Raw genomic sequence first — 13,409 nt, 5'->3', positions numbered from 1 at the left:
TTACGAGATATGGTTCGTTGAATGAATCGCTCATACATTTAAATTAAGATATCTCTAGATTTATTTGCGAGATAATCAGTCACGCGAATTTTTTATAAATGATGACGATAAGATGAAAAAAATAAATAATTGAACAGAATATTAATACACGCTCTATACGCGTATATTATAATTTAGTGATTAAATGGAATTTTATACAAAATTTAATTTTATACAAAATGCTTAATGAGTGCGATATTTGATAAATGAGCGGATATTAATTTTTTTCGCTGCAACTCCGATAGCCTTTAGAACGACGTAACTATTTATCCACGGTAACGATCCCTCGTCTCTATCGATTTATTACACGGTTATTAATAAAAGCGTAACCTGAAAAATAAACTCAAAAAGGAATATGCATCAGATAGCGTGAGATAGCTATAAGATTTTATACGATTTCTCGATTTCGTTTTATTCTTTATTTTATACGCAATTTTATTTCTTACACATATCTTTTACGATGAACATTTGCTTTTTTTTTTTTACATCCATTGATATGCTCATTAACAACGGCCTTTTTCAAAAATGCGCATAAATAATTTTTGTACGGATCTTTTATTCGTGCTTTATAAAAATCTTCGGAATTTGAATTACTTGTCCTGAGATTATATTATATAGAGTGTTAAGAAAAAAATTCACAAGCAGTGATCACCAAATGGAATAAGAAATGCTTAATGAAACTAATGATGAAAAATTTAATATACAAAATTGACATTAGCAAATTGAAAATGTTTATTAAACGATTCGGCGAAGTATAGGATTTAGAAAATATTTTACAAACATCGAAATGAAAATTTGTAACATAACTTTTTTCAGGCATTTTTTATTTGATTTACAATCAGTAAAAAATTTTTTTTATCTATTATATAAATTTTGATTTTTTTATCATTCTGTATAATATTAATCGAGACCTTTGTATGTAAATTCATTTAATGATTCTCTCTCTCTCTCTCTCTCTCTCTCTCTCTCTCGTTTAATAATTTGGATTTTATCATTATAAAGAAAGGAATAAAGAAGCGTAAGATATTATAAGAATCATATTCTTAATGAGAGCATTTTCTATAGATATTTATTAATAACTTTTAAATAAATTGAATTATTTAAAAAAGAAAATTTAATAAATAATTAATGTTTATTTATAAAATTAATTAGAAATAAGATAAAGATTTTACTTTAAAATTTTAATTGTGATATTTAATATCTTCAAATGCTCTCAGCTGTTTGGTTTAATTCATAATGATTTATACCTATATGCCTAAGAATTTAATACTTATATAGTATGGTTTTATTGTTTTCAGATGCATGGTTTAATCCTGAAAGACTGAATCCGAAAGGTAAGAAAGTAGAGAAAAAAAGTATTGTTTCTTCTAAATTTGTTTGTACAGTAGTATATATAATATATCATTGATGGTTTTAATGAAAAATGTTTTGCTATCATATATATATTATAGTTTCCCAAATTTATCATATATAGAAATTTTTAAGGTTTCATATTTCTTGATTCAAAGTGGCTCAAGTATTATTATTGAAATAATCATCATTTTTAATTTTCTTTTTTTAAATTTTTTCATATATAATGGGCACAATTTCAACATTCCAATCAAATCAAGATAATTCAATTCTACAAAATTCGTGCAAAAAATTTATTATTAAAAATATTATAACGGATTCTTTGGAAATGGAATGGATACATCTATTGGAAAGAAAAATATGCCAAATTAGCTTACACTGTTGGAAAATTCGTGTTTTTTTGTTATAAGAAATATGTGGGTGACAAATTTAACATATTTAACACATTTATGTGCTAACTTAATATATATTATTGTTGTGTTAATTTAACATATTGCTGTTGTGTTAATTGAACATATTGCTGTTATGTTAATTGAGCTCAAATGTTAAATTATTAAAAGAATTGAAAAAAATGTAATAACATGTGCATATATTTTTAATTTTGCACAATAGATATGCTTTGTTATTATTAATTATTATTAATAGGATTTATCTGTCAAAATTTACAGAAAAAAATGATTTTGTTCTATAATAGAAGATAGGGAAAGTGACTACATTTGTCACAGTTAATTTTATCATTAAAAATATATTGATTTTACACAAAATTTATTTTAAGTTATTATGAAGTTTGCATTTATTTTGTGTTGAAATATTAACATAGTATTAGTATGTATATATAACATAGTATATCACTCAATATATATCCATATAGCATCATTTAACATATCCATATTGTGTATTAAATTAACAAAAATTTATGTGGATTTTGAGACATGCAGTATATGTTAAATTTAACCTCAAATTTTTTCATAGTGTAGCTATTTTTTTTTTTTTTTTTACGTGACAAGCAATTCTCCCTTAACCGAGCGTGGAGCTTATCGCAAAAGGTCGCTCATAAATAAAGGTCAAGCGTTCCCGGAAGGGACAAGGTGCAATAATTGGTCCAACATGAAACACGACAATTTCGCATCGACGGGTTCCTCTGCCCATCCGTTGTCCGCCATTCTCGGACGTTACTAAATATAACGTCCAGCCAGCCTCTCGCGTTGGTCCAGTGCCAGTTTTCCGAAGATCCTCGGGTTTTCGAGCCGACAGCAGTTCCCTTGATGCGAAGTCGTCGGAATCGAAACGTCGGTTCTCGGTCTTTCTTTCCGTATCGGTTTCCTGGAGTGATCGCACTCTCGTCGATCTAATCGATCGATCGGATTCTCGGTACTCACATCTTTTTTTCCCGTGTGATTAATTGCCGCTAGAGCGCGACCGGATGTTCGTAGGGAAAATGGCTATCACAAAGGAGGAACGTGAGTAACGATGATTCGCGAGAGCTATGATAATTTAGCACATGCGTGTCGCGCTAGGTGCTAGTTGAGATCTCGAGGCTGCGTGCGAATGCGTGAAATTCTAAGAAGAAATATAATCTCATCGGGACATAACGTAAACTCAGACACAATGAATTGCAAAAAACTGTTGACCAATTGAAAAAAGATAGACGCGGTTAAAACAAATGAGTGATATGGCCAAATGCAAATTGTGCGTCGATAAGAGACATTAGATCATTGTATTTATCATTCGCTTTTTATATATAGGGTGTCTGGTAATATTTGACACACCCGAAGTATGAAGACAGATTGGGTCAAATTGAAAAGAAAAGTCCTGTACTATTTTTTTTTATAACGCTTAATAGAGAAGTTATTATTGAGTAAAGTCTGGCCAATCATCGTCAATCTTCAGCCGGGAGTCGGTGAGCCGCGCGTCTAATAGTGTGCGAGAGCGCTCCGCCACTACGCGCGCGACTCACTGCGTCTGATTAAAGATTGGCGCTGATTGGCCAGACTTTACTCAATAATAACTTTTTTATTAAGCGTTACAGAAAAAAATGGTACAGGACTTTTCTTTTCAGTTTGGTTCAATTTATCTTCACACTTCGACTGTGTGAAAAATTATCGGACACCCTGTGTGTTATACATACATACATACATACATACATACATACATACATACATACATACATACATACATACATACATATATATATATATATATATATATATATATATATATATACACTATATATATTTTTATATCTTTCTTATTTCCTATTTTATTGTCACGGAATCGATCGAAAATGTGACTATTTCGTGAAATGCCGAAAAATAGTTTGAACTCCCGTGCTCTAGAGACAGCTTGTTGCGTTATGTGTATACTTTTTTGTCTAATTCTGTCGGTGCTTCGATGAGATACTTTGACAAGAATCCGGTCATCGATAATTGGCATAAAGAAACGATTATCTGGCATTGCAAGTCGAACGATTAATGGGCTAGATCATTGTTACGACCTTGAGAAGAATCCAATTATAGATAGCTCGCAGAAATCGCCGGTAAAATATTTCGTTGATATTTCACTCGTAGCATCGCGATGCTCCGAAGGGGAATGTGACGAAAAGCTTATTCTCTTCAGCTTTCCTCGCGTGTATAATCGTTCAAAGAAACTAAGAAAGCATGTTAAAAGGGAAGGAGGGGGGGGAGGGAGGGAGGAAGGGAGGGAGGGAGAGAGAGAGAGAGGGAACGAGAGTAAGAGAAAGGAGGAGAGAGAGAGAGAGAGAGAGAGAGGGAGGAAAAGAGAGAGAGAAATAAAAAGTGATAAATCTTTTGCTGATGCGCGACTCGTGACAAGATTCGCGAATATTTGTCTCAAGTTACGACATGTTTTTTTATGTGTCATGTATTTTTATTCGATATTTTACGAGTATATTTTTGCAGCGCGGTATCGAGCGGCAGTGGTTTCACTTTATTATTCACACATGAACTAATGACTTAAGAGTCTAGAGATTATAATAGACATTGCGTATACAATTCTATTATATCTGTCCTCTTTGTGTTTTTCTTTGCATTATTCATCATTTGAGTTTTTTTTAAGTGCACGCGTAATATAAGCGTATAAGTAAATTGGACTGACTGCAGCGAATAAGTATTATGTCACCAAGATATTACTCGCCACATTAATTATATTTATTTTTAGATAATATAAAAGTTTAGATAATATAAAAGTAATATATTATTAATATATGTATAATGAAAGAGAATGATAAGAGAGAGATGCTAAATAAAAATAATATTTATTTTACAGAGAATAATTTTTGTTTAAAGCTATATATATATATATATATATATATATATATATATATATATATATATATATATATACATACAGGGTGTGCGGTAATTTTTGGCACACCAAGTGTGAAAGTAGATTGGGTCAAACTGAAAAGAAAAGTCCTGCACGTTTTTCTATACGCTTATAATAAAAAAAGTTATTATTGAGTGAAGTCTGGCGCACATCGGTAAGCCGCGCGGCGGCGCACTACAAAGGCGCGTGGCTCACTGATTGGCCGGATTTTACTCAATAATAACTCCTTTACTAAGCGTTATAGAGAAAAATGATACAGGATTTTTTTCTTTCCAGTTTGACCCAATCTTCAATTTCTTTCTAATTCGGGTGTGTTAAAAATTACCGGACACCCTGTATATATATATATATATATTATAGCATAAATAATATTTGTTTCAGTCTTTGTAATCTTATATGACTGCAGTAAAACGAATCAATAACTTTTTTTTTAAATTCATTTCAAATCAATGTAATTTTAATATGTTTTTATATTTTTAACTAAATTTACGTGTTAAAATTACAATTTTTTAAATAATTGATTATTATTGGTTCGATTTCATTTACGAGAACAGCGAATGACGTAGCCGTTAAAATAGAAGCTCTTAGTCCTGTCTTTTTCTTTCCGTTGGATGACGCATAGTACAGATAAATCCGAGGGGAAACCACTTGCACGTACGAATCGATAAAACGGTGCCATATATGACGTCGCGTCGGCTGTAATGCATAATTTTGCACCATAAACGAGTACGACGGTCACGAGAATATAGAGTGAGTGCGTTTTACTTCTTATCATGGTCGCGCCTAGTTGTATAGATAGAGCTATGTTCTAGCTATAAAAATCGCTTTAAACTATCGCTGTATTCTAATCGAGAAATTATAATAATTGAAATTGATATAAAGATTTGATAAGTTCTATTTCAGTGCTGCACGTACACGAAAAAGGACCTTGTGTCAAACGTCACAATAATTTTATTAATATATATATATATATATATATATATATATATATATATATACAATAATTTTAATAATATATATATTTTTATTAATAATTTTATTAATTTTATTAATTATATATTTTTATCAATAATTTTATTAATATATATATATATATATATATATATATATATATATATATATATATTATATTGTTGGAAAATTTGGCTTAAATTCAACACATATCGTGTGTTCCAAATTTTTGTGTTAATTTAACATCTAAATTTTGTGTTTTAACATAATATGGATAAATTAAATGATAATACTAATACTATATTATTATTTCAACACAAAGTGAATGGAAACTTCATAGTAATTTGAAATAAATTTTGTGCAAAATTATATTTTACACAAAAATAATGAAATTAAGTTGGAAAATGGTTATCGATGGTCTATAGTCACTCTAACTCTTATTGTAGAATAAAATCAATATTTTTCAGTATTTTAACATTTTTTTGTATATTTTTTGTATATTAAATTTTAACAGATAAATTCTATCACTAATAATATAGAACATATCTATTGTGTAAAATTAAAAATATGTGCACATATTATTTTTACTTCTTTTTTCAGTTGTTTTAATAATTTAACATTTGTATTCAACTAACACAACAACAATATATTAAATTAACACATGAATAATAATAATAATGTGTTAATAATATTTAACACAAAACTTTTAACTGACATGTTTTTAACAAGAAAACACAAACTTTCCAACGTAAAGATTATTGCATTTGATATTAAAATGCGGACTTGACAAAATTGTATTGATAACCGTTGCTTTCAAATAATCAAGGTAAGTACCTCGACATTTGCACAATCGACCTTATGAGACAATCACTCGGCACCTGTTCTTCGAAGATCCGCAGTGCGGCAGCGTATCATTTTGTTACTTCCGCCCGTTCGATGCATTGCAATCGCGCTTTGATCCGATTATCCTGCAATCAATTTGATTGGTAGCTTCTTTGCTCTTTCCTGATAGCTTCTTTGCTCTTTCGTATTTTGTTGCGTACAAATAATCTAGCATTCTTTTCCGTGATGCACGTATATATTAGAAAAAATTTTATTAGATTTAGTATTTTTAAAAATGTGTAAAATTGTTATAAAATGTGTTGCAAATATTTGTTGCAAAAAAATTTTAAATTTAAATAAAAATTAAAAAAAAATTTAATATTGTTATTAATACAAGATACAATACACAAATATATTACAAAAACACAATACTTGCGTATTGACAATAGATATTATTGATAAATAAAAAATAGAATAGGCAAAACATGAATAACACGCCATTCTACATATATAGCCAGATATCTTTTTTTATTGAAAAAAAAAAGAATAATTGTGCGTGTCTGTTCTCTTCAGGAGCATTTCAATGTTTAATTGCATTTCTACAATTCTGCATGAATTTCGTGTAAAAGCATCTTTAGTTACGCTACTGCTCCACGTTCCATCTATCCCCTCCCCCTCTCTTTTTCTCCCGTTCCTTCTCGTCCCCTTTTTCTCTGTCGCTATCAATGAGTCCCTCTCCTCTCGCGCAGCCAAATCCTGAATCGTTGCTTGGAACAGTTGTGCATGTGACTGTCGTCGTGGAAATATTCTCTCGGGAGGTCCCTTTAAAGAATCCTTGTGACAAATTATAATTATGGTACGAAGGAACATTCAGAGAAGGCATCGGGAGGAAGTTCTTCCAGAACGGGGTCCCGGTAAGTCTCGCGTTTCTACGAGAACTGGTTTGGCATGCTGGCGATCTGAGAACATATGGTTGAGAATACAACACGTGGGGTCGATTCCTTTACATACCATTATTATTCAATAAAAACTCTTGTGCTTTGTGCGACTCGATACTTAACGTTATATTCTCACGAGAAATTGAGCGTTTCAGTAATCATTGCTTATATAATTAAATTCAAAAATATAATGTTATTTGACAGGAAACATCACGTTAACAAGTAAATTTTATAATAAGAAAGATTATATCGATCCAGCAAATTCTATATGAAATTTATTATTGTTTTTTAAATGTAATTTTGTGTAATGTTATATTATATATAAATTTTTCATTAAAAAATTTAAAATTTAAATTATTTTTATTTAAATTTAATTATTTTTTCAAGATTATTTTCTTGTATATATAGTTAAAATTTTTAGTATGTTTTAAAGTCATATTTAATACATTTTATATTTAATAAATTTCAACTGTTTTTGTATATGTGCAGAAATGAATAAAAATTTGCAGATATTTTATATACAATAATAAATACTCATTTTAATAAGAACTTTCAACACTGATTGATTTCTAATTGTAATTTATTTTTATATGCTACGTAACATATAATATATATACAGTAATATTATGACATTATCAATTGTCAATTTATTTTTTGATTAATGTGTTATTAATTCTATTTTGAAAGGATAAGATATAGAAAATATATAATAAGTTATAAATATTATATAACAAAAAAAAATATTTGTTTTATGAAGTAAGACTTAACAGTTTTGTCTTGAATAATTTTTAAATTATGTGTGTTGTAAAAAAAATATTTTATAACAAAACTATATAGTTCCAAGGAAAATATATATTGCTCTCATTATTTTTCTGATTCGATTTTTTAAAGAGATTTTAACGTTATCTTGATTTTAAAGTAAATCTTTTCTTAAATTAAACTATTTGATTTTTTTTTATATATGTTGATAATATATAACATTTTCATCCTTTTTTTACTAATCTGTAATAATTTATATTAAAAGTGTCACATACATGTATATACAAACACATATTAACATATTAAAATATTAAAAAAGAGATGTTAAGTCAAAGGTTTAAGTCAAGAAATTAATCATTAATTTTCACTATTTAAATTATGTATGTTTCTTATCAAGTGTTATCTTGTCCTTATCTGGATGCACAGTACTTGATGCTTCAGTTAAACCGCAAAAAAATATCGCATCATATCGCACATTTTTTAAGACATTTACATATCGATTATATTTTTGCGCAATGTGTCTTTTTGGTAACGCATGTCGCAATCGGAATTTTGTACTTTCGCGAAAATTTTGCAAGAAAACAAGTTATCCGATTGCATTAGAAAGTCCAATGTAACATTATTGCCAAGTTCATCGACACAAGAAGCTCATAAATATTATATGTTGGATGCCTTGTGAAAGTTGATTGTGAATAAGAAATTGATTATTAATTAATCCATACGAATTACTTAATAGATAAAACATTATCTATTTATGTAAATATTATTTTATATACATATTAACACAGATGTATAAAACATTCAAAACACGAAGTGAGCATTTTGTAGGACTAATAATCAATCAAATTATCTGAAAGATTTCGTATATATTAATTTGTTTTAAATTAAGAATTATTAATATTTTTTAAAGAATATGTGTGAATGGGTTTCGAGATAAAAAAATCCGTATGTTGAATATTACATTATACTTCTTTCAAAAATTTATTTAAAGTTAATTGAAGGTTTTAATAACACAAATGACTATTTTACTTTTTTTATTTTCTTAACATAATATAAAAAATTAAAATTTTTTATATAATTCTTAAAATATTTAAAATTTTTTTCGAGAATAATTTTAATGGATTAATGAAACTTTTGCGGCGATTTATGATTAAAGTATTATTTAAAATATTAACTAAAGTACATTCTTAAGAGTTACAAACTATTGTTTTATATCTACAATAAATAATTTATTAATAATTTATTTAAGTTCAATTTTGATTTGTTTTTAGAGAGAATTTATCTAATTAAATTTATCTAATTAAAAATAGTAATTACATAACTATATAGGAATCAATTGGAATGCACAAGCTACATTTAAAATAATAATTAATTCAAATGTTATATCATCTAAAGAGTTAAAAATAATGAAAAATCAATTTGAAGTAATCAAAATATAAAGTTAATAAATATCGGAAGAAAACCAAAATTTTGAAAAAAAACGAGGCTTGTTTTTTTTTTATTAAAAAAGCGTTCTTTATGAAAGAAAAATTTGTTTTTTCTACTTATATTTTTAGCAGCTATACATTATTATAGAAAATGATTAGATATATTTACGAATCAGCGAATTAAGAATTTAAGATTTTCTACTTTTTTCTTAACTGGACTGTTTGTTTCTGCTTGCAGTGGCGGCTCTGATATATTGGCGCGATCCCAAAAAATCAGGGATTGTATTCGGCACGATACTAGGTGTGCTCCTATCATTGGCCTATTTCAGTCTGATAAGTGTGCTCGCTTATCTGTCACTTCTCGTCCTTAGCGGAACCGTCATTTTCCGCATCTACAAAACCGTTCTTCAGGCAGTCCAGAAGACTTCGGACGGTCATCCATTCAAGTAAGTAGATAAATAATATTTTTCAGTTTTTTTCCTTCAAGTAAGTAGGTAAATAATATTTTTCAGTTTTTTTCCTTCATGATAATTTCATTTATCAATCAAACTATAATTTTGCAGAGATATCCTTGATCTGGACCTGGTATTACCAGCTGAGAAGGTGCACGAAGTCGCGGATGTCGCAGTCGCACATGCTAACGCTGCCCTTAGCGAATTGCGCAGACTGTTCCTCGTTGAAGACTTCGTCGATTCTCTCAAATTTGGCGTCTTACTGTGGTGTCTCACCTACGTTGGTTCTTGGTTCAATGGCATGACTCTCATCATAATCGGTATTTTTTTTTTTTTGCGTTCTCTTTCTACGCTTCCTTCGAATATTGTAAAATGGAACAGTCGATTCAACGAATTCATTATTTCAGGAGTGGTCGCTCTTTTCACGCTGCCTAAGGTTTACGAAACGAATCAGGAGCAGATCGATCAGAATCTGGCTTTAGTTCAGGCGAAGATCGCCGAAATTACCGCTAAGTGAGTATGAAGGGCCCCTTGTTTTTGAGAGAACTTTTTTGAGAAACAAATGATATGATAAGTTTTTTCTCATTCCTTATTTATTATATAGAAGTTGCAAGTATGCGTCACGTTGCTACAATTTTTTATTTACCTGAATCTATATTTGTTTAATATAATCTCTTTCTAATTCCATCTCAAAGAGATGCGAGAACTTGCACGTTTTTGACATAGAGATTGTATCTGTATAAGACCGGTATTATTTCACTAAGTTCAGATCTTGCGATAATAAACGAAATTGATTCCAATGAAAACATATTATTTAATGAAAATGTAACATTTAATATAAATGTAATAATTTTCTTCGCATATTGCATAAATTAAACTCGCCAGATATTGATAAATGTAAATCCCACAAAGAATGTATTATGAATTGTTAGATTACGAGATAATAAATGCGTTGGATTTTTTACATGCTTATTGTATTTTTCGTGATAAAGTTTTTCAGTCAAAAAATTGATTACTTGGTTGTTTCAGAGTGAAGGCGGCTATCCCTCTCGGTAAGAAGGCCGAGCCGTTGAAGGAAGAATAAAGAAGAATCGTGCGCGATGATCGTCCAGCGGACAGCCGGGACAACAGAGATAGAAAGGATTAAATTAGAAACGAAAGAAAGAAACGTTAAAAAAAAAGAGTGAGAGAAGAAGTTTGAGAGCGCGTGCGAGCAGGACAATTTACGATCGCGAGAAGTCTCACACATCATGTAACGGGCCCAGTAGTCGCGCTGGTGAGGGGATAATTAATAATTAACACGTGCGACAATTATCGTCGCGAGCTTCGCCGTCGTATAATTTCGGAGGAAATAAATATAATTATACTTTTCCAAGGCACAACACGATCGGCAAAGCCAAATGGTCGCGCGCGCGCACCGACATTCTGATCACGAGAGCAATCCTCATCGAGGAACTAAACAACGCGAAAGAAAGAGCGAATGTATGCGTGTGTTTGCGTGAGAGAAAGAGAGAGAGAGAAAGAGAGAGAAATAAATAAGCAACACTTAGTAATTAATTAATCGTTCATTCTTGCGGTAAAAAATAATGGCATATTTTTAGCTAGTTGTAACAGTGCAATGTACGTAGGGCTATTTTGGATCAGCCCTTCTCCTCTCCCTTCCACCCTTTTTTGTCGTATTCTTCGTCAAATATGTTTTAATGATTATCATAAACTTCGTGTTTTTACCTATCTAATGATGTCCTTTGTTTCTCTTCGCAAAAATGAGAAGTTGTACAAGAGCGAGCGAGAGAACGAATGCGTTTATGAATGCGTAAGAGAGACTGAGTAATAAGACTCCACGTGATTTATTATAGTCCCGTCTTTGGAGCATCGTATTCGATTAGCTTGGATCATTCTTCGCAAACCGGATGTCACTAAAGTAATCATTCGAACCCGTGACGTGACGAAATATATATATAGTGAGAAACCAGAGGTGTCGGAGGATCGTGATACTTTAAAACGGACAGAGGAGGAGTGAATGGTGATTAATTGAACGGGATACGTTCGTATAAACGGAATCGTTTATCCCTCGGCGATGGATTTTAAAGTAATTGTCCGATTTGCAGCGATCTCCCCATCTTCTCGATGTTTTAAGTTATTGTTGCGTTTGAGAAAATCGAACAGGAGTTAAATGACGAGTTAAATTATGCAGAAACGTATATATTGTATCTGTCTCTCAATGACGTTGACGTTTGCATAATATTATTGCTACTGCATCATTAATTGTAATTACACCGTTATGTACACACGTGCGTGTATAACGTATCGCTTCTACTCACATGCGCATCTGTGCATATGTGTACAAACACGCGTGTATATATATATGTATATGTGAAAGAGAAGGATAGTCATCAAATCGAATGATCCTAAATGAATAATGAGATACGGAACACATTGTACGGTGAACGATGAAGATGCAACTTTATATTATATCATAATATCTATCTATAGTTATCGAGAAAACATGTGTTTTTATCGGGACCGATGGCAAAATGTTAAGAATGTGAATTGTAATACGCGTATTGCTTCTTGTCGTTTTCATTATTGCATCTGCATCTGCACGATTAATTTATAAATAAATGATATTAAATAAGATAAAAAAATTGTTTTTTTTTGCTTTTCACAATTATTTCATATTTTATGCGCTTCCTTAAGATATTTTTCTTCCAGTGACTTTTGATAATCTATTTTTAAAGTGTTTTATACGTATTAAGTGATATTATTTTATATGCAGTGTAGATTTTCTATGAATGTATGAAAGAAACGAGAGTAATTTTATAGTTGTTTATTTGAAACTTATTTGAAAAGGTTGTTAGTTGAGTTCTCTCCCAACTCATGTTTAAAGTTTTCTTTCTCTTTTCTTTCTTTCTTAAAATTTTTTGATGACCTAATTAATTGTTATATTAGTGAAAATTTAAGCAATCAGCATTATTCGCAATTTTAATTGGAAAATATTAAATAATTTAGAAAATATATAATTTATGTTTAAATATGATGTGAAGAATTAACAACGCTAGCAGAGCTATAAGAAGAACCAACGCATCCAAGCAGCTATTGGAAAAGAAATACTTAATGTATGGAGCAGAAATTAGGGATGGGATTAAATTCAATATATATTCAAGAATTTTGACCAATGCATATTATTTTATCAAAATGAAGTAATATACACAATTGGAAAATTTGACTTAAATTTAACATTTATGGCATGTCCCAAACGCTTCACATAATTTTTTTAATTTAATATAATATGGATACGTTAAATCGTGACACGAATACTATGTTAA

General features: G+C 29.9%; 1 protein-coding gene across 5 annotated transcripts in view; it reads left to right on the top strand.

Annotated features, from left to right (window-relative positions):
- The window catches only part of LOC126854510 (reticulon-1-A), a 33,555-nt gene extending 20,827 nt beyond the window's left edge, over window positions 1–12,728 (top strand). For 2 of the 5 annotated variants that reach the window (XM_050601349.1, XM_050601350.1), the window contains exons 2-6: window positions 1,338–1,373; window positions 9,870–10,077; window positions 10,195–10,403; window positions 10,491–10,596; window positions 11,113–12,728. In XM_050601349.1, coding sequence (XP_050457306.1) covers window positions 1,338–1,373; window positions 9,870–10,077; window positions 10,195–10,403; window positions 10,491–10,596; window positions 11,113–11,167 — 614 coding nt within the window. In that variant the 3' untranslated portion in view covers window positions 11,168–12,728. Of the gene's footprint in view, window positions 1–1,337; window positions 1,374–2,629; window positions 2,850–7,256; window positions 7,422–9,869; window positions 10,078–10,194; window positions 10,404–10,490; window positions 10,597–11,112 lie in introns of those variants that run through there. The other 3 variants (XM_050601354.1, XM_050601353.1, XM_050601352.1) reach the window with 3 other exon arrangements.
- The last annotated feature ends 681 nt before the right edge of the window (window positions 12,729–13,409 follow it).

The sequence above is a fragment of the Cataglyphis hispanica genome, chromosome 14 (genome assembly GCF_021464435.1).
Source record: "Cataglyphis hispanica isolate Lineage 1 chromosome 14, ULB_Chis1_1.0, whole genome shotgun sequence".
In the NCBI taxonomy this organism is placed as follows: domain Eukaryota; kingdom Metazoa; phylum Arthropoda; class Insecta; order Hymenoptera; family Formicidae; genus Cataglyphis; species Cataglyphis hispanica.
This window is presented reverse-complemented; position numbering and strand designations above follow the sequence as displayed.